The 20,821-nt window shown below is 40.0% G+C and overlaps 1 protein-coding gene across 1 annotated transcript; it reads right to left on the bottom strand.

Annotated features, from left to right (window-relative positions):
* Positions 1 to 2,328: 2,328 nt before the first annotated feature.
* LOC135364354 (olfactory receptor 2C1) lies at positions 2,329 to 6,237 on the bottom strand. Its single transcript, XM_064590368.1, has 2 exons — positions 6,056 to 6,237; positions 2,329 to 4,558 (listed from the first exon to the last, which is right to left on the bottom strand). The coding sequence occupies exon 2, from the start codon at positions 4,513 to 4,515 to the stop codon at positions 3,577 to 3,579; it is 939 nt and encodes a 312-aa protein (XP_064446438.1). The 5' UTR covers positions 4,516 to 4,558; positions 6,056 to 6,237; the 3' UTR covers positions 2,329 to 3,576.
* Between the last annotated feature and the right edge of the window lie 14,584 nt (positions 6,238 to 20,821).

Raw genomic sequence — 20,821 nt, 5'->3', positions numbered from 1 at the left:
GCTTCTTGACTTCGATGGGTTTACCTTACAACACAGGTGTTGCTCAGAAGGTTTGACAGATGTGACAGCAACAGTAGTCAAAGACTATCACGCTGTTGGTGTACTAGGCACAATTGTAAACACGTCCACACTACGTAATCCTGACAACAATCCTATGAAGTTAGTAGTATGACCTTTTTTATCCCCCAGAAGTGGAAACCAAGACCGTTTTTAAGCGACTGTAATGACAGATTTAGTGTTTCCAACCCAATGTTTTCTTCCCTATTTCAGTTTTTTAATATCCAGTGCGTACCGCAAACCATTCTCTTATTAAAAGAAAGTTTCCGCATTCCTTATTTCCCAAGCTGAACTCTCTTTCCAGAAGAAATAACTGTTACTTGTGTGTATATTTTTCTGTACCTTCCTATGCAATTTTGCCCATTTACTTTATCTTGAAGGTTTTCTATTTCAATATGTCGACCTCACCTTTTCTTTTTAGGCTGCTGCGTTTAGTCATGTACCAGAACATAGTCAATCTTCAATCATTTCCATTTTGGTGGACATTGAAATACTTTCCTAATTTTTATGTTTCTTTGTTATCCTTGATTAGAATATTCTGGATGTATTTTGAAGAGGGAGCTGATAGATTGGGATGTGGAGTTTGAGGGAAGTAACAGTGCACACTCCTCTGTGGTCTCTCTGCCTTTATTCTGGCCCGTTCATCCATCCATCATTTATGAAGACACTTGTTGCCCAGTGAAGGAGTATACTGGATCAGGACATAAATGGAGGGAGGTGGGAAGTGAAATAGACTGATTAAACTCTCTATGAATGCATTCCACTTTGATTAAATATGACACTGAGCAGTTTCCACTAAACACTCCTGCACACATTATCTATTTGATCTTTATAATGTTCCTGCCAGGTATTCTTTTCACTTTTTTTTTTTTTAAGATTTTGTTTATTTATTTGACAGAGAGAGACCCAGCGAGAGAGGGAACACAAGCAGGGGGAGTGGGAGAAGGAGAAGCAGGCTCCCCGCAGAGCAGGGAGCCCGATGCGGGTCTCGATCCCAGGACCCTGGGATCATGACCCGAGCCGAAGGCAGACGCTTAACGACTGAGCCACCCAGGTGCCCCTATTCTTTTCACTTTACAGATGATGGAAGGGAGTGCTGGAGAGATCAGATCTACTAGCTACCATATCTCATTATTTCCAGAGTACATAAAAATGACTCTTAGCTCCTCCTGTCATGACTTTTCTAAGTTATCTGCTGCCTCCCTACTCAGCAGAGTAACTAGACAGCTACATTGTTAGGAAAGAGAGGGAGAGAGCAGAGTGATTGTGGGAAGAAATATGGCAATTAGCTTTTTCTCCTCCAATTCCCTGTGTTTGTCTATGCCCCTAACTCCATGTTAGATTAAAAATAATCTGTATTTTTGATGGGGAGTTCTTCATTATTCCAAAGTGTTTAAGGATTCCCTCTTTATTTTCCTCTTATTTCCTCCCAAGTTATTTAGTCATTTAAATGATTTTCCTAGAGGATATGACTGTTCAGTTTCCTTGGTAGTTACAGTTCTCATAAATTAATCCACTGTCATTTTGGTTTATATATTAACATAGGAGTTTAGTCATTGTGATCCTACCTTCTGAGAACTTCATCTACTCTAAGTGTGCTGTTCAATAAAAATTTTGAACCTGCGAGTCTCTGGAGTTTGATAAATGCACCAAGATAATGCCAGTACTTGGCTAGTCCTGGAGACACACTTGAAATATTACTGAGTGGAAAACTGAGAATATAGGTCATGGCTCTGGTCTACAACTGGAAAAACCAATTCAGAAGGATTTCTAGATTTCTTTGGAGGGGGCATTATAGATATGTGGAAAAGGGGTATTTGTCACCATTTGTTTGCCATTGTCCAAGGGACAGGGTAACTCCAAAGTAGTAAACATAAAAATCGTTCATTTCACAGGGCTCCTGAGTGGCTCAGTTGTTAAGCGTCTGCCTTCGGCTCAGGTCATGATCCCAGGGTCCTGGGATCAAGCCCCACATTGGGCTCCCTGCTCAGCAGGAAGCCTGCTTCTCCCTCTCCCATTCCCCCTGCTTGTGTTCCCTCTCTCGCTGTGTCTCTGTCAAATAAATCTTTTTTTAAAAAAATCGTTCATTTCACAAATTTAGTTCATAGTGTGAAAATGGGATACTTGTGGGGCTTGTTAATTAATTCATTTCACTAAATGTTTATTGAGCATCTGCTGTGTATGAGGCATGTGTTTAGGTGCTGTGGGAGACACAAAGTACAACACTCTTTTGAAAATAGTCCTAAGATCTATTGATTTCCTTTTCTTTAGAAATGTAATTGCTAAGCAACTTACTCATATTAACCCAGTTTCTCTAAGGAAAGAGTACATGAAATGTGGTAGTAGGTATGTATTCCCATGGCAATTCTAGTAATGTGCTATATCACATATTGCATTCTAATTCCAATACCTGTGTTCCTCAAGGTGAGTCATGGTGTGCTGGACTGATTGCTGACTTCCAGGAATGTTAAGACTGAAAAACCAGATCTGGAGGCAGGGGACATACTTTATGGAGAGAGAATCTTTCTTGGGCTCTTAAACTTGCTTAAGGAGTCTCAGAGCATCCCACAATCCACCAATCATACACAACATATCCAAATGCTGATAGCAAATCTCATGGCTGGGACTTTGGAGGAGACAATTTAAATAAATAGGTTTAATTGAAAGGAAAATAGTCTTTCTTTTTTCTCATTAAATATTAGATGAAGCAGAAAATGGCATGTAGACATAAAGGAGAGGGTAAACAAGATGACAGAGGAACATATGGATAGGAAGTATGGGTAGACAGGGGCACCTGGGTGGCTCAGTTGGTTGAGTGTCTGCCTTCAGCTCAGGTCATGATCCCAGGGTCCTGGGATCGAGCCCTGGATCAGGCTTCCTGCTCAGCAGAGAGTCTACTTCTCCCTCTCCCTTTCCCCCTCCCCCCAGCTTGTACACACTCTCTCTCACTCTGTTGTTCTCTCTCTCTCTCTCTCAAATAAATAAAATCTTTTTTAAAAAAGGAAGTATGGGTAGACAGACTGAAATACTCAGAAGAGACAAAGAGAGATGGAGAAAGATGGGGGGATGGATAGGGTACAAAGATGAATTGAGTTTTCATTTGGGACTAATGTCTGGCTTGATTTTATGGAATAGTAGCATCATTATATAAAGATATTACAAGTGGAACTGCTTTTTAAAGTACATAATTCTCTAGAAATACAAAACAAGTAATATTCATTACATGTAATAAATACATGTGTACAACAAGGACAGTGAGCTAGGTCTGTACTAAGTCAAAAACCTCTGAGCTGTTGATGAGACACACCTAAGATCTATTGTTACCTGTAGTCCACAGGATTTTTAGTAAATAAGCATAGAATATTAGAAATAACTCTAACCATGTCTTAGCAGCTTAGGGTTGTTGGGAACATATCTTGGTTGTACTAGGGTTGGTACTCCTCATATTCATCAGGTCAGAGCAAGAATGAGAAAAGGTAGAAGAAGAGGAGTTAAATGATGATGGAGTTTTCCCTTCTCTCAGCCAAGTTCTCTTCCCTTTCCCAGCAGCCTCCTTAGCGCCCCCTTTACCTCCTTGTTTCTTAGAGTGTAGATGAGAGGATTCACCATTGGCGTGACCACAGAGTAGAAGAGGGAAATGAATTTGCCCTGGTCCTGGCTGCTGGTCTTAGCTGGAAGGAGATACCCATAGATAGCTGAGCCATAGAAGAGGAATACCACCACCAGATGGGAGAGGCATGTATTAAAGGCCTTTCTCTGTCCCTCAGCTGAGCAGATCTTCAGCACAGCTTGAGCTATGTAGCAGTAGGAGATCAGGATGATGCTTAGTGGGACAGCAGTGAAGAAGGTGCAGACACTGTTGAGCACAGCTTCATTGAGACTAGTGTCTCCACAGGCCAGTTTGATCATGGCAGGCACCTCACACAGGAAGTTGTCCACCCTCTGGTGCCCACATAATGGGAGCTGCAGAGTGAACGTTGACTGGATCACAGAGTTGCTCAAGCCGCCCAACCATGCAATGGCAGCCAGCAGCCAGCACAGCCGAGGGTTCATAATGGTGGTGTAATGCAGGGGCCGGCAAACTGCCACATAGCGGTCAAATGCCATCACCACAAGCAGGATGCACTCAGTGGCCCCTAGCCAGAGGAAAACATAGAGCTGGGTCACACAGCCACCATAGCTTATGGTCTTATCTGGTCCCCATAAGTTAATCAGCATTTGGGGGACTGAGCTAGTTGTAAAAGCAAGGTCCAGGGAGGAGAGGTTGCTGAGGAAGAAGTACATGGTGCTGTGGAGTCGGGCATCCAGGCAGGAAAGCAGGATAATAGTTGAGTTCCCAAACAAGGTCAGCAAGTAAGAGAAGAGAATGACTATGAAAAAGATTATCTCCAGCTGGGGATGGTCAGATACACCCATCAGAATGAAGCCCTCCGAGAAGCTGTTGTTGGCCCCTGCCATTTTGGTTGCTCAGTCACTCGAGGAATCTGTTCAGGGAAAACCACTGAGAGAAAAGCAAGTGAAAAAACAAATTAGATAAGGCTGCTCTGCATCAGATAGGGTCTAATAGTTTTATGGGCATCATATGTAAGTACCAATTTAATTTTTGTAACTGCAAATGTTCATTGCAATCCCCAACCACTGTCAGTCCCACATGAATGGAAACTTTATTCCATCCAAATGTCAAACGTGAGTTATTACTGCAATGAGAGAAGGCCTTATGAAGAACAAAAAGATTAGAGATCTTCAGTTCAGCACAGTGATTACAAAAGGGTAGAGGGAGTTGACCATTAGAATTACATGTAGAAATTCTTAAAATACACATTTCCCCCTCCAAGGTTTTGATATGCTCATGAGAAGGGGAAGCAGACTCACTATATTTGGAAAAGCTCTCCAGAAGTTTCTAATAAATGTCTCCCCCTCTCTTCCAAATCCCTCCCATCCCTGGTGAAAACTCCTGGTCTACAAAGATGAGGTTTGAGGAAGAACATGATGAATCTACCCATTATTAGTAAAGGAAACTGGAAGATTTCAGAGGATATTCTTGATCCTTTGAGATATATGAGCACCATCCCCACATCTAAACTGTGGAGTAATTCTTAACATCTCACATACAAAAATTAGGCCTTGTTAATAATGGGTCAGTAGTGTCCCTCTATCAAGTCAGGGATGATAAGGGTTTCAGAGAACTTTTTTTCCTCAGAGAACCTTTCAACCCTCCTTCAGGCCTCTACCTTATACCTCAAGTGGAGTTAACTACTTATCCTTTTCATTTAAAACCTAAGGATGCTGAGGAACTGAGTTACCATCTGAAAGTCATCTCATCTTTCTGTTCTGAAGTTCTTTCTGAAATCCGTCTCATACCTCTGGCTAGTAGAAGTGCTTCTCCTCTTGTATCCATGTAGGATTTGCTTTGTGGCAGCTCAGGGATGCCAGAATTTCAGACAGGGATCTATGCATATGGAATGGTTTTTAGCCCAGGAACAAACCAGCCAAAGCAAAAAGGGAAAAACTATACCTAGAATGGGAAACTATCGATCTCAGTCACCAGAAAGTTCAGAAGGAAATGCCAGACCAGCTGGATTCTTGGCCTAAACTTGACAAACTCCCCAAGCTAATGTGACTATAACTTCAAGTTTGAATTCAGCATCTCAGCTGCTCTTCAGAGTGTTTTCTTCCCTCAAAGAGTCTCTTCCCTTGGTTCCTATTTCTCTCATAATTTGGGAATGTTAAATTGATCCAGCACTAATTGCATTTTAAGAGGAGCCTAGAGAGGACAATACTGAACTCAAAGGGTATGCCATTTATGGGGCAATTTTGGCAGAGGAACACCCAGATGGAGGTTGTTTGAGTACAGAATGATTTTCAGGAATGGCTTATATGATGCATAGGTGGTTCTTATCCTGGCCCGCCTGTGAATTTGATTTGAATGTTGAGGATATTGAGAAAAACAGCCAAGACTTGTGTCTCAAAGAGAATCCCAGATATTGTAATTGCCTACCTTCACCCAGTTTTCCACCCGTTCCTCCTCTAATTCCAGAACTCTCAACTGACCATTGGTGGATTAGGTGCCACATCTGGAATTGGGGTTGGCTGCCTCCTATCATGGAAATTGCTCCTGAGCTGCTGGCAAATCTCCATTTGTGACGGCATGTTCTCAGGATCCAAGCTGCGCTTTAATATTAGCCTGAGCAATAAAAGGAAAGTGATTTATTAAAAGCAGAGAAACAAGCCCAATTCTAAATTCCCAATCCTGGTAGAGAAGTTTTTAGATATGTTTTAAGTATTTCTGGGGCGCCTGGGTGGCTCAGTTGGTTAAGCGACTGCCTTCGGCTCAGGTCATGATCCTGGAGTCCCGGGATGGAGTCCCACATCGGGCTCCCTGCTCAGCGGGGGGTCTGCTTCCCCCTCTGCCCTCTTCCCCCTCTGCCCTCTTCCCTCTCATGCTCTCTGTCTCTCATTCTCTCTCTCAAATAAATAAAAAAAAATAGATATGTTTTAAGTATTTCATTTATTTGGAAGATGGTTGGCAGTGATATGCTTGAGAGCCATGTTTGTGCCTGACTCTCTTGCATGAAGTTCTAAGTTAATCTTTCTTAAGGACATGGTCAGAATGGGAAATGGGGTTTTCAGTGGAGAGTAACATTGAGGCAGAATGGCAGGTAAGAACCACAAAACAAAACAAACTTTGTCTAAACGGATGAAATCTGAGATGAAATACAGTCAAAATCTCTCCAGGTAGAAAATTTAAGGTATTTGATCAGGTGAACAAGAATTTTATCCCCAAATCTTAGAATTCAAGAATGAGAGATAAGGGAGTTTGAATCTTAAAAGAGGTAAAATAGGACCAGTAAACCAAAAAGGTGATATAGTTCAAACTAAACTTATGTAAATTGTAATGCCTAAGGGGCATCACAGTTTAAAAATATTGAAATTTAAGAAATAGTTATAAAGAGAAATTAAGGGAATAAATGCTGTCTGAAGGGGACTTTAACTTTTGATGTTCACATCAGGGAAGACAACCAAGCTCCCTTAAAATTGATTTCTGATGCTACTGTTAGAACAAAAATCCTGGCTGTGTGGATCATGAGCCTGGCTCAGGTGGCAGCAGTTCTAATGAGCATAGGATCTCATAAAACAGAAAAGGATTGGGCGCCTCGGTGGCTCAGTCGTTAAGCGTCTGCCTTCGGCTCAGGTCATGATCCCAGGGTCCTGGGATCGAGTCCCACATCGGGTTCCCTCCTCGGTGGGAAGCCTGCTCTCCCTCTCCCACTCCCGCTGCTTGTGTTCCTGCTCTCGCTATCTCTGTCTCTGTCAAATAAATAAATAAAATCTTAAAAAAAAAATAGAAAAGGACTAAATGTATGGCAGCATATCACATAGGTGTACCAACTGAACACCACAAACTCAGAATGGAAATGGCTGGATAAGCATGGTGTTCCAGGAATAGCTCTCCAGGCTACATCTCTCTGCAAGGTGGCAGCAGTTTACAATGGGTGTCACCAAAGGGAAAGCGGAGTGCTTGACTTGAGGACCAGGAAGGAAGCTTTCTGCCATGCAGTGCCTAGGCAGTTGCTTAGTGGAAGGTTTTACCTGATTTGCCTGATGGCTTAAAAGACATGGAGCATGTGCAGATTTTTACAGAGGAGGGAGCAGGAGGAAATAGTTTCCATGGAGAATGGCCAAGACTTAGTTCGTTTAACAAATGGTTAAAGGGAGGTTTGGTTTTGCTTTCTCTTTCAGTTAATTTCTTCATAATAATGAGGGGATTTTAAAGATGTGTGATTGCACAACAGGTGTTTTCCTTTGAAAAGCAAAATAGGCTTAAATTAAAAGCAAGAGAAATTACGACCAGACATTTTTAGATTTCGGCACAATAAAACATGGTTAATTTCCTTGGCAAGCGAGAAAGGTGTGCCTAGAGATTTGCATGCCTGAGGACACTGGACTATAACCAAGTCTTCCATGACCTTCTCCTGTTGAAGATTCTGTTCCTAGTACTCAAGTGCACACTGAAGAATTTTGTTTTCTTTTCTTCTCATCAGATTAAGAATTTCCCAGCTCCTCTCCTGGACCATTTTACAAATGACTTTGTTAAAGAGTTCCTCATTTGTAGTTTTAAAACTTCCCTTCACAGTTCAAATATTTTCACCTCCTATCTCTTCTCTCAGCTGATGGAGAAGGTCACAAATGGGCTTGGGGCTCTAAGGCCATGTCACCTCCAGCCCTTCTTTGTGGGAAGATTCCAAAATCAGCACCTTTAAAAAGCCATTCATTTCACACTCTCTCTTTCTCTCTCCGATCCCCACCTTTGTTCCCTTTTTGCCTCTCATATACCCTGAAGTCTCTGTTAATAAAAGTCTGTGGATTGTTCAAGGAAATATACCTTTGGCTTCAGGACTCTGCCAAATCCATCACGCCGTCCCTGGTGGACCAAGTAGGAGAGAGAGCAATTAGGGAGGAGGCTGAGCTGTGCAGCTGCTCCCCTGCCCACTAGTCAGGAAGGCAGGCTTTTAACCCAGGGGCTGGCCCTGGCCATCTGAGGAGCACTGGCTCTGCTGCCTGGAAGCCCAGCTGGCTCTGGCTCATTCTGCAGAGCCCAAGGGGGCACATCCATACCCCACAGGTAATTGGCACAAAGCATTTGCGTGGCCAGCACAAGGAGAAAAGGCTGTCTCTGAAGAACCCACTCCATCTTTCACCTCAGTCCCACCCCAAAGATACACTACTAATTGAATAGTAATAAGAATAACCACATTCCGTAACTAATCACCAGTGATATTATTTTATATTTTTCAAGATACTTTCATATGATCTAACTCAGTTTTTAAATGCTTTCTGGGGCGCCTGGCTGGCTCAGTTGGTAGAGCATGGGACTCTTGATCTTGGGGTTGTGAGTTCGAGTCCCACTTTGGGTGGAGATTGCTTAAAAATAAAATCTTTAAAATGCTTTCTATGGCAGTTGGAGCAGGTGGTCTTATCCCCACTAAATAGATGAGTGAACTGAGCAGGAAGTGATTATATGACATGCTTAGTGTTAAACAGCAGTGACTTCAGTGTTTGTTTCCTCACTGGGCATAAAACAGCCATCCTATGCAGAAGAAGTTAAGTATTTTTGACTCATCATCTGGGAGATGCCGTTCTTGAGTGTTTTTTGGGAGGGAGAGGGGAGAGGGGAGAAGGGATTCCCACTATCTCTGGCCCTAACATAAACCATGAATCGTGGTATGAACCTTAGACACTGACACCACGCTGTGTGAAGAGCAATCACTTACAAATGATACTAAATAAATACATAAAAGGTGACTGGTAACCTAATCAAGTCATTAGATATTATGGAAGATAAATTACCCCAGAAACTGCTGACTTAGAAACCATATCATTCAAAGGACTGGTCACTGAGGTACACCGTGTGCCAGGTGCTGGTGGGGTCCAGGGGTGAGCAGGATGGGCACGGCCCCTGTTGACAGGGGCTCCCCACTCCATAGGTCTGTCTCTGGCAAGGGTCTCACAGTGATTAGCACTTCTTGCTGGCTTGTGCCAGACATTGTGCTCAACAGTTTACAAACATTATCACAATGACCACACCAGGCAGGTATTATTCCTACTTTACAAGAAACTAAGGCTCAGAGGTATTGCATAACTCATCCAAGGCAAAGAGCTAGTATATGGCAGAGTAACTTAAACTAGGTCTAATTTACTACAAAGTCCATACTCATGAAAAATCGAAGAATCTCAATGAACAAAAATAGGGAATTCAGTAAATGATGGCACCTCTATGAAATACTACACAAAATGTCATCATTGGACTCTGTAAGACTTCTCTTGTTTTGATTTAATTTAACCTTATTTTATTTACTTTTCTACTTTATACCCAATCCCCACTCTCATTCTGCTCCACACTCATAGACACCTACTGTGTCTCATGTGGTTGACATGTTTAAGTGCCTGGGTCTAATTGTACCCTTGTAAAACATAACGTGTCTTATATATGTAAATATTTTAAATTGACATCCATGCAATTTGCCATAAATTTCATTCTATTTCTTACCTTTTAATTTCTTTTTTTCACAAGGTTCTCACTTATGTTTTAAAAGACACAACCAGGGGTGCCTGGGTGGCTCAGTCGTTGGGCGTCTGCCTTCGGCTCGGGTCGTGATCCCGGGGTCCTGGGATCGAGCCCTGCATCAGGCTCCCTGCTCAGTGGGAAGCCTGCTTCTCCCTCTCACACTCCCCCTGCTTGTGTTCCCTCTCTCGCTGTCTCTGTCAAATAAATAAATAAAATCTTAAAAAAAAAAGACACAACCATGTTGGTATGTGCTCATTTGCTTCAGTATTTCTCATACTGAATATACATCTATCATATTTTATTTTTCATTTATAGGAATGAACATACAGCCTGTCTTAATTTCCCACTACCACAAAGAATGCTGCAATGAATATTCATGTACATATCCCTTTATGGGCCTGGATGAGTGTCTATCACAGATACGTATGTATGTACATATGTATATTCTAGATGGAGATTGCTGGGCAAGAGGGATATACATATGAGCATTCTCTGATTCTGCCAATGGGTTGATGCAGTCTATGACTCCCAACAGCTAGAACTGAAGATTTCTGGTTTCCCCTCATCCTAGACAACACCTAGTATAATCACATTTTCTAATGTATGCCAATCTGATGGGTATAAAATGGTATCTCAGTTTAGTCTGCATTTCTCTGATTACCTAGTGAGGTTGAATAGTTTTTATAGATGTGTTGGCTTTTTAAATTTCTTCTATAAGTTGTATTTTCAAATCCTCTGCCTGCTTTTAGTTTTTCTGTGTGTTGGTTTATTTGCAGTAGTTCTTAGTATAGTCTAGATAAACCTTGCCAGTTATAGACATTATAAATATTTTCCCCTAACCTATGCTGACCTTCTTTGAACAAGAATCCTTAATTTTTATATTGAATCCAATTAATAATTATCTGCCTTGAAGTTGATTTGTGCTTTTAAAAATTCTTCCCAATCCCTAATATACAAATAAATCCCATTTCATTTTCTTCAGATAGTTTTATATTTCACATTTAAGTTTTTAATTCTTTGGGAGTTCATCACTATATGTATATGAGATAGTGATCCAACTTAATTATTTTATTAAAACCCGGGGGGGGTATTTTTCCTTCACACAAAGCAAATTCAGAGACAGACAATCAGGATCTAGTGTAGTAGCAGGTCAACAATCATCAATGCAGGTTCCTTCCACCTTCCCTCTCCACCATCCTCATCAGTGGCTTCTATCCTCCAGGTTACCTGTGGTCTAAGATGGTGGCAGATGCTCTGGTCATCATGCCCCACTTCGGCAAGGAAGGTGGAAGATGTTTTTGCTTCTTTTGGGAAGCTATCCTAGAAGTTCCATCAAATAGCTTCTCTTTACATCTCATTGATGAGGATTTAGATATAAGAATATCTAATCGCAGCAAAGGCTGGGAAATGTAGTTTTCACCTGCTCACAAATATCACATCACATCACATCATATCATATCATATCATCATATCATATTATGCAGCCCCAACAATGTAAGTGTTGTATTACTAAGAAATGGAGAGTGGATATTGAGTAGTCAAGCAGTAGTCCCTGCCACAAAAAGATTATTAACTTGCTTTGAAATGGCCTTCTGTACTGCTTGGATGAGCACAATAAGAATGAATTCCTTTACAATTAAAAATATCCAAATAGGGACACCTGGGTGGCTCAGTCGGTTAAGCGTCTGCCTTCAGCTCAGGTCATGGTCCCAGAGTCCTGGGATTGAGTTCCACGTCAGGCTCCTTGCTCAGCAGGGAACTTGCTTCTCCCTCTGCCTGCCACTCCCCCTGCTTGTGCACTCTCTCTCTCTCTCTGACAAATAAATAAATAAATAATAAAAATTAAAAATATCCAAATAAAAAAGATTTTTAATGTCTTTCAAGTTTTTATGGAGATAAAATTCACAAATTTAATCATTTTAAAGGATTAAATCCAATGACTTTTATTATATTCACAAGGTTGTACAATTATTGCCACTGTCTAGTTCCAAAATATTTTCATCATCCCAAAAGAGAATCCCTGTACCATTAAGTAGTTACTCCCCATTCTACCTTGGCCCCCATCCTCTTCCAACCACTAATCTCCTTTCTGTCTATATGGAATTGCCTATTCCAGATATTTCATATATAAGGAATCATATAATATATGGCCTTTTGGGTCTGACTTCTTTCATTTAGCATAATGTTCATCCATGTTGTAGTATGTATCAATACTAAATTCCTTTTTATGGATTAATAATATTCCAATGTATTAATATACTACATTTTGTTTATCGATTCATCAGTTGATGAACACTTGGGTGGGTTACACTTTTTAGCTATTATGAATAGTGCTGCTATGAAAGTTCATGTATGAATTTTTGTTTAGAAACATGTTTCTAATTCTTTTAGGTATATACATAGGAGTAGTATTATGGCTCATATGGTAATTCTATGTTTAACTTTTTGAGAAACTGCCAAACTATTTTCCACAGAGGATGTACCATTTCACAGTCCCACCAGTTTCTCTGTATTTCACCAATACTTGTTATTTTTTTTCAAGATTTTATTTATTTATTTGACAGAGAGACAGCGAGAGAGGGAACAAAAGCAGGAGAAGTGGGAAAGGGAGAAGCAGGCTTCCCACGGAGCAGGGAGCCCGATGCGGGGCTCGATCCCAGGACCCTGGGATCATGACCCGAGCCAAAGGCAGACGCCCAATGACTGAGCCACCCAGGCACCCCAATACTTGTTATTTTCCTTTAAAAAAATATAGCAATCCTAGTGGGTGAGGTGTGGTATTTCACTGTGATACAACCCACCAGTCTTATTCAGAGTTCCCCCATTTTACTTGCAATTATTTGTGCCTGTGTATGCATGTGTATGTGTATCTAGTTCTCTACAATTTTACCACATGTGTAGCTTAGTGTATCCTTCACTACAGTCAAGATAAAGAACAGTTTCATCAACATAAGGATTCCTCAGGTTGCCTTTTTGTAAGCATACAAATCTACCTCCTGCTCCCACCTTAACCCCTAGTAACCACAAATCTGTTCACCATTTGTAAAATTTTGCCATTTCAAAAACATAGTAATATAATATATAATACATAATATAATAATAATATAAATGGAGCCATATAGTATGAAACTTTTTGGAATTGGCTTTCACCACTCAGCATAACTCACTGGAGATTCATCCAACTTGTTGCATGTTTGCATATATTGATTGCTTATTCCTTTTTATTGCTGAATATTATTCCATGATATTTAAATAGTTTACCACAGTTTATTACCCACTGAAAGACATCTGGATTGTTTCCAGTTTTGGGTTATACGAATATAGCTGTTATGAATATTTGTGCGTGTGTGGTTTTTTTAACTTTTATTTGCATTATTTATGCAGAATTTATTCCCAGGCCATAAGTTTTTGTTTCTTCAGTTTCTTCTAGGATATCTTTTTCTTGTGAGCAACCTCTTCTTCTGGTTTAAGAACAATCTGCTCCTTTTCAGTAAGAACCATCTCAGTGTGCAGGGAGAGCTCATGTATGGGTTAATTTGACCATGAGCCCTGTAAGTTCTATGCTACATCTTCGGGGCTTTGCTCACCTGGATGTGCTCATTGACCAGAGAATCTACATCTAAACACTTAAGTTCAACATTACTCTCTGCATTTTTAAGCATGTGCAGTAAAAATTCAGCACTCTCTTTGGGCCACTAGCGCCACTGTTTGGCCTGGGTACACCTATCAACTTCACCATTGTAGCAAGGGAATGGCACACATGCCTTCTGCAAAGTGACATCTTTCAGATACTTGGTGGCTTTTTGGATATGCATACCCTTGATGGCCTGGGCAGTTTCATGTGTGTTCTTAAAGTGAACATGAAGATTTGAACCTCTTGATTTGCATGACTTTGTAGGGTTTTTCTGGGTAAGTGAATAGCGAACGATTTTCAGAGATCACCTTAGGCTGCTAAGTTTTTATTTCTCCAGGATAAATGCCCAAGATCACAATTCTTAAGGTAGTTGCATGTTTAGTTTTATAAGAAACTACCAAACTGTCCAGAGTGTCTGTATCATTTTATATTACCTTCAGCAAGGTATGTGATCCAGTTGCTCCACATTCTTGCCAGCACTTGGTGTTACTACTTCTCATGTTAGCCATTCTTATATGTGTGTAGTGATATCTCATTGTGGTTTTAATTTCATTTCCCTGATGGCTAATAATGTTGAACATCTTTCATTTGCTAATTTTTCATCTGTATATCCTTTGTTAAAATTACTGTTTATGTCTTTCCCCCATTTTAAAATTGAATTGTTTACTTACTGTTCAATTTTGAGATTTATTCATATATTCTAGATACATGTCCTTTGTCAGATAGGTGATTTGCAAATATTTTCTCCAGTCAATAGCTTGTCTTTTTATTCTTATTTTTAATAACATCTTTATTGAAATAATTCAGATACAATATTATTTACCTATTTAAAGTGTGCAATTGATAGATTTTGGTATATTCATAGAGTTGTACAATCCATTTTCATAATCAATTCTAGAACATTTTCATAATCACTGAAAGAAACTTCATAGCTACTGCCATTTTGACCGAACCTTCCACTTGTACCCAAGGCAACAACCAGTCTGCTTTCTGTCTGTACAGATTTACTTATTCTGAACATTTCATGTAAAGGACTCATATAATATGTGGCCCTTTGTGACTGGTTTCTTTCAATTGGCTCATGTTTTTCAAGGTTTACCCATGTTATGGCATAAATTAGTATTTCATTCCTTTTATTTCTGATGGGCATTCAGGCTGTTTCTGCTCCTGGCTATTGTGAATAATGCTGTTATGAACATTTGTGAACAGGCTCTTGTGTGGACATGTTTTCATTTCTTTTGGATACGTACCTAGTTTTGGAACTGTTGGGTCATATAGATATTTAACCTTCTGAGGAACTACCAGACTCTTTCCCAAAGCAGTCTTCTCATTATTTTAACAGTGCCTTTCATGTGAAATGTAAAAAATTTTAAGAGTGTCCAATGTATTTGTTTTTCTTTTATGGATCACTGCTTAACTCAAAGGTCACATGTTCCGTTGTTCTTCTAGAACTTGTAGAGTTTTAGATTTTACATTTAGGACTATAACCAATTTAGGGTTAATTTTTATATATGGTGTGAAGTTTACATGGATCAATTTTTTAAAAATATGGATGTCCAATTCTTCCAGCATCATTCATTGAAAAGACTGCCCTTTATCTACTAAATTGTTTTTGCACCTTTGTCAAAAATAAATTGGCCACAGACAAAATACCCCAGGAAAAGAAAACTACATACCAATATCCCTTATGCATATAGATGCAAAAAATCCTCAACAAAATACTAACAAACTGAACCCAACAGCATATTAAGAAGATTATATAGCATGACTAAGTGGAACTTATCCCACGAATGCAGGGCTGATTCAACATAAGACAACTAATGTAATAGACCACATTATAAAGTGAAGGGGGAAAATGAATGATGCAGTAAAACCATTTGACAAAATCCAACACCTTTTCATGATAAAAACACTCAACAAACTAGGAAAAGAAGGGAACTTTCTCAACATGATAAACAACATTTATAATAATAATAATAATAATAATAATAATAATAATAATATCTACAGCCAACATTATACTCAATGGTGAAAGATTAAAAGCTTTCTGCCTGAAATCAGAAACAAGGATGCCCAATTTCACCACTAATATTTAGCATTTTACAGAAAGTTCTCTGGTGAGAAATGGGCAAGAAAAAGAAATAAAAGGCATTCAAATCGGAGAGGAAGAAATAAATCTTTCCCTATTCATAGATGATATGATCTTATATACAGAAAAGCCCAAAGAATCTACATAGAAACTATTATAAGTAATAAATGAATTCAGTAGAGTTGCAGGATACAAGATCAACATAGAAAAATCAGTTGTTTTTGGTATACACCAGGATTGAACAATATAAAAAGGAAATTAAGAAAATAATTCCATTTAAGATAAAATCCAAAAGAGTAAAATACCCAGGTACAAATTTAACCAAAGAGATGAAAGACTTCTACACTGAAAACTACAAATCATTGGTAAAATAAAGAAAACGTAAATAAAACAAAAGTCACCCTGTGGGGATGCCTGGGTGGCTCAGTCGTTAAGTGTCTGCCTTCGGCTCAGGTCATGATCCCAGATCCTAGGATTGAGCCCCGCATCGGGCTCCCTGCTCAGTGGGGGGCCTGCTTCTCCTTCTCCCACTCCCCCTGCTTGTGTTCCTGCTCTCGCTATCTCTCTGTCAAATAAATAAATAAAATATTTAAAAAAAAAAAGTCACCCTGTGTTCATGGATTGGAAGACTTAATGTTGTTAATATGGTAATATGCCCCCAAAGCTCTCTGTTGATTCAATGCAATCCCTATCAAAATTCTAATGGTCTTTTTTGCAGAAATGGAGAAGCCAATCCTCAAATTCATATGGGATTGCAAGACACCCTGATTAGCCAAAACAGTCTTAGAAAAGAACAAAGTGGGAGGATTCAACTTCTCAATTTCAAAACATACTATAAATCTACAGTAATCAAAATGTTGTGGTACTGACATAAGCATAGATATGCAGACCACTAGAATAGAACTGAGACTCCAGAAATAAACTCATATATCTATGGTCAACTGATTTTTTTTTTAGTAGACTCTATGCCCAGTGTGGAGCCCAGTGCAGGGCTTCAACTCACAACACTGAGATCAAGACCTGAGCTGAGATCAAGAGCTGGATGCTTAACCAACTGAACCACACAGGTGCCCCTGGTCAACTGATTTTCAATAGGCATTACAAGACCATTTAGTGGGGGGAAAGAATGACTTCTTCAACAAATGGTACTGGGACAACTGTATAGCCACATGCCAAAAAAAAAAAAAAAAAAATCAAGTTGGACCCCTACTTCACACCCTACAAAAAAATTAATGAAAATGTATCCACGACCGGGATGCCTGGGTGGCCCAGATGGTTAAGCGTCTGCCTTCAGCTCAGGTCATGATCCCGGGGTCCTGGGATTGAGCCCTGCATCGGGCTCCTGGCTCAGCGGGGAGCCTGCTTCTCCCTCTCCCTCTGCCTCTCCCCCTCCTCATGCTCTCTCTCTCTCTCTGTATCTCTGTGTCTCAAATGAATAAATAAAATCTTTAAAAAAAAAAAACAAAGAAAGAAAATGTATCCATGACCTAAATATAAGAGCTACCATTATAAAACTTTTAGGAGAAAATATACAGGTAAATCTTTGTGACCTTGGATTTGGCAATGGGTTTTTATTTTTATTTATTTATTTTTAAAAGATTTTATTTATTTATTTGTCAGAGAGAGAGCACAAGCAGGGGGAGCAGCAGGCAGAGGGAGAAGCAGGCTCCCCGCTGAGCAAGGAGCCCAACACAGGACTCAATCCCAGGCATCCCTGAAAATGGGCTTTTATATATGATACCAAAAGCAAAAGCAACAAAAGAAAAAATAGACAAACTGGACCTCATTAAAATTTAAAAATTTGTCTGTGAAAGGACTTTATCAAGAAAGTAAGAAGAGGGGCACCTGGGTGGCTCAGTCGGTTAAGTATCTGCCTTCAGCTCATGTCATGATTCCAGGGTCCTGGGATCAAGCCCCGCATTGGGCTCCCTGCTCAGTGGGAGCCTGCTTCTGCCTTTCCCTCTGTCTCTCCCTCTGCCTCTCCCTCTGCAGCCCCCCCTACTTGTGCTCTCTCTCTCTCTGTTAAATAAATAAAATCTGAAAGAAAGAAAGAAAGGAAGGAAGGAAGGAAGGAAGGAAGGAGGGAAGGAAGGAAGGAAGGAAGGAAGGAAGGAAGGAAGGAAGGAAGGAAGGAAGGAAGGAAGGAAGAGGGGTACCTGGATGGCTCAGTCAGTTGAGTGTCTGCCTTTGGCTCAGGTCATGATCCTGGAGTCTGGGGATTGAGCCCCGTGTGGGCTCCCTGCTCAGCTGGGACTCTGCTTCTCCCTCTCCCTCTGCTCCTCCCCCTGCTCAAGCTCTCACTCTCACTCTCTCAAATAAATTTTTAAAAAATCTTAAAAAAAAAAGAAAGTGAGAAGAAAACCTACAGAAGGGGAGAAAATACTTGTAAATCATATATAGGATTAGGACTCAATATCCAGAATATATAAAGAACTTCCATAACTCAAAACCAAAAAGACAAACAACCCAAGTTTTAAATGGCAAAAGGATTTGAAAAGACATTTCTCCAAAGAAGAGAAATGGCCAACAAGCACATAACAAGATGCTCAACATCATTAGTCATTGGGAAAATGCAAATCAAAACCACAATGAAATACCACTTCACACTCATTTAGATGACTTTAATAATAATATAAAATATGTAAATAGCAAATGTTGGCAAGGATGTAGAGAAATTAGAACCCCTGTACATGGCTGGTGAGAATGTAGAATAGTTCAGTCACTATAGAAAAGTTTGTTCCTCAATAACTCAATAGAATTACCATATAACCTCACCGGTCCACTCCTAGGTATATACTCAAAAGAAATTAAAACAGGCACTCGAACAAATGCTCATACATGCATGTTTATAGCAGCACTATTCACATTAACCAAAAAGTAGAAAAGCTCAAATGTCCATCAGCACATGCGTAGATAAACAAATTGTGGTGTATCAATACTATGGAATATTATTCAACCAAAAAGGAATGAAGTGCTGATACATGCTACAATGGGATGAACTTCAGAGACATTATGCTAAATGAAAAAAACCCAAACCCAAAAGGTCACATATTGTATGACTCCATTTATTTTTATTTTATTTTTTTAAAAGAATGTTGGTGTTTCTTCTTTTTTTTTTTAAGATTTTATTTATTTATTCATGAGAGAGACAGAGAGAGGCAGAGGGAAGAAGCAGGCTCCCCAAGGAGCAAGGAGCCCAATGCGGGACTCGATCCCAGGACCCTGGGATCATGACCTGAACCGAAGACAGACACTTAACCATCTGAGCCACCCAGGTGCCCCACATTTATTCTTTTTTTTAAGATTTTATTTATTTGACAGAGAGAGAGAGAGAGAGAGAGACAGTGAGAGAGGGAACACAAGCAGGGGGAGTGGGAGAGGAAGAAGCAGGCTCCCTGCAAAGCAAAGAGCCCAATGTGGGACCCGATCCCAGGACCCTGGGATCATGACCTGAGCCAAAGGCAGACCCTTAATGACCGAGCCACCCAGGTGCCCCTCCATTTATTTTTTTAAAATATTTTTATTTATTTGAGAGAAAGAGAGAGAGAGAGCACAAGTGGGGGAAAGGGAGAAGCAGGCTCCTTGCCGAGCAGGGAGCCTGACGTGGGGCTCAATCCCAGGACCCTGGGATCATGACCTGAGCTGAAGGCAGACACCCAACCAACTGAGCCACCCAGGCACCCAGTATGACTCTATTTATTTTAAATAGTCAGAATAGATAAATCCAGTGGGGCAAAAAGCAGATTTGTGGTTGCCAGGGACTGTGGGAAAGGGGGAATGGGGAATAACTACCTAATGGATACAGGGTTTTCTTTGGGGGTGATTAAAATGTCTTGGAACTAGATAGAGGTGGTGGTTGCACAACATTGTGAATGCTTTAAATGTCACTAAATTGTCCACTTTAAGATAGTTAATTTTGTTTAATGTGACTATCATCTATTAAAAAGTTGCTTATAAAAATCAATTTGCCACGTTTATGTGGGTCTATTTCTGGACTCTTTATTCTATTCCATTGATGTATGTGTCTATCCCTTACCAATACCACACTGTTTTGATTAGTGTAGCTTTAGAGAAAGTCTTATAATAGAATGATGTGAATCCTTCAAATCTTTTATTTTTCAAAACTGTTTAGGCTACTCTAGTTCCTTTACCTTTCCACTTTATATTAAAACTGTTGATCATTCTGGGGAGAACCGACATCTTTACTATGTTGAGTCTTTCCAATTTATGACTATGGTATGTCTTTCTATTAATTTAGGACTTCTTTGACTTACTTCACCAGTGGTTTGAAGTTCTCAACATACCTATCCTGTGTTTTTTTGTCCTGTAAGTGTTTTGTAAGAGTTATACTTAAATATTTTTTAAAGATTTTATTTATTTATTTGTCAGAGAGAGAGTGCACAAGCAGGGGGAGCAGCAGGCAGAGGGAGAAGCAGACTCTCTGCTGAGTAAGGAGCCTGATGTGGGACTGGATCCCAGGATCCTGGGATCATGACCTGAGCTGAAGGCAGATGCTTAACCAACTGAGCCACCCAGGCATCCCTAAATATTTTTTTTTAAGATTTTATTTATTTATTTGAGAGAGAGAATGAGAGACAGAGCACGAGAGGGAAGAGGGTCAGAGGGAGAAGCAGACCCCCTGCTGGGCAGGGAGCCCGATGTGGGACTCCATCCCAGGACTCGAGGATCATGACCTGAGCCGAAGGCAGTCACTTAACCAACTGAGCCACCCAGGCCCCCCTAAATATTTTATTTTTGAAGCTATTGTAAATGATATTGTCTCTAGTGTACAGAAATAGGATTTATTTTGTTTGTTGACTTTGCATCCTATGATCTCACCAAATTTACTTATTCTAGAAATTTTTGTAAGGTTTTAGGATTTTCTACATTGACAATCTATGACATCTGTGAATAGAGAATGTTTTGATTTTTCCTTTCCAATCTAAATGTTTTATATTTCCTTTTCTTGCATTAT

This window comes from Mirounga angustirostris, unplaced genomic scaffold (assembly GCF_029215605.1).
Source record: "Mirounga angustirostris isolate CCGP_5_RB_7025 unplaced genomic scaffold, mMirAng1.0.hap1 SCAF_5, whole genome shotgun sequence".
In the NCBI taxonomy this organism is placed as follows: Eukaryota; Metazoa; Chordata; class Mammalia; order Carnivora; family Phocidae; genus Mirounga; species Mirounga angustirostris.
The sequence above is the reverse complement of the archived record's forward strand: the minus strand, read 5'-3'. Positions and strand labels throughout refer to the sequence as shown.

Excerpts from the sequence above, each read along its gene's own strand:
- LOC135364354 (XM_064590368.1), bottom strand. The coding sequence starts at position 4,515 with ATGGCAGGGGCCAACAACAGCTTCTCGGAGGGCTTCATTCTGATGGGT.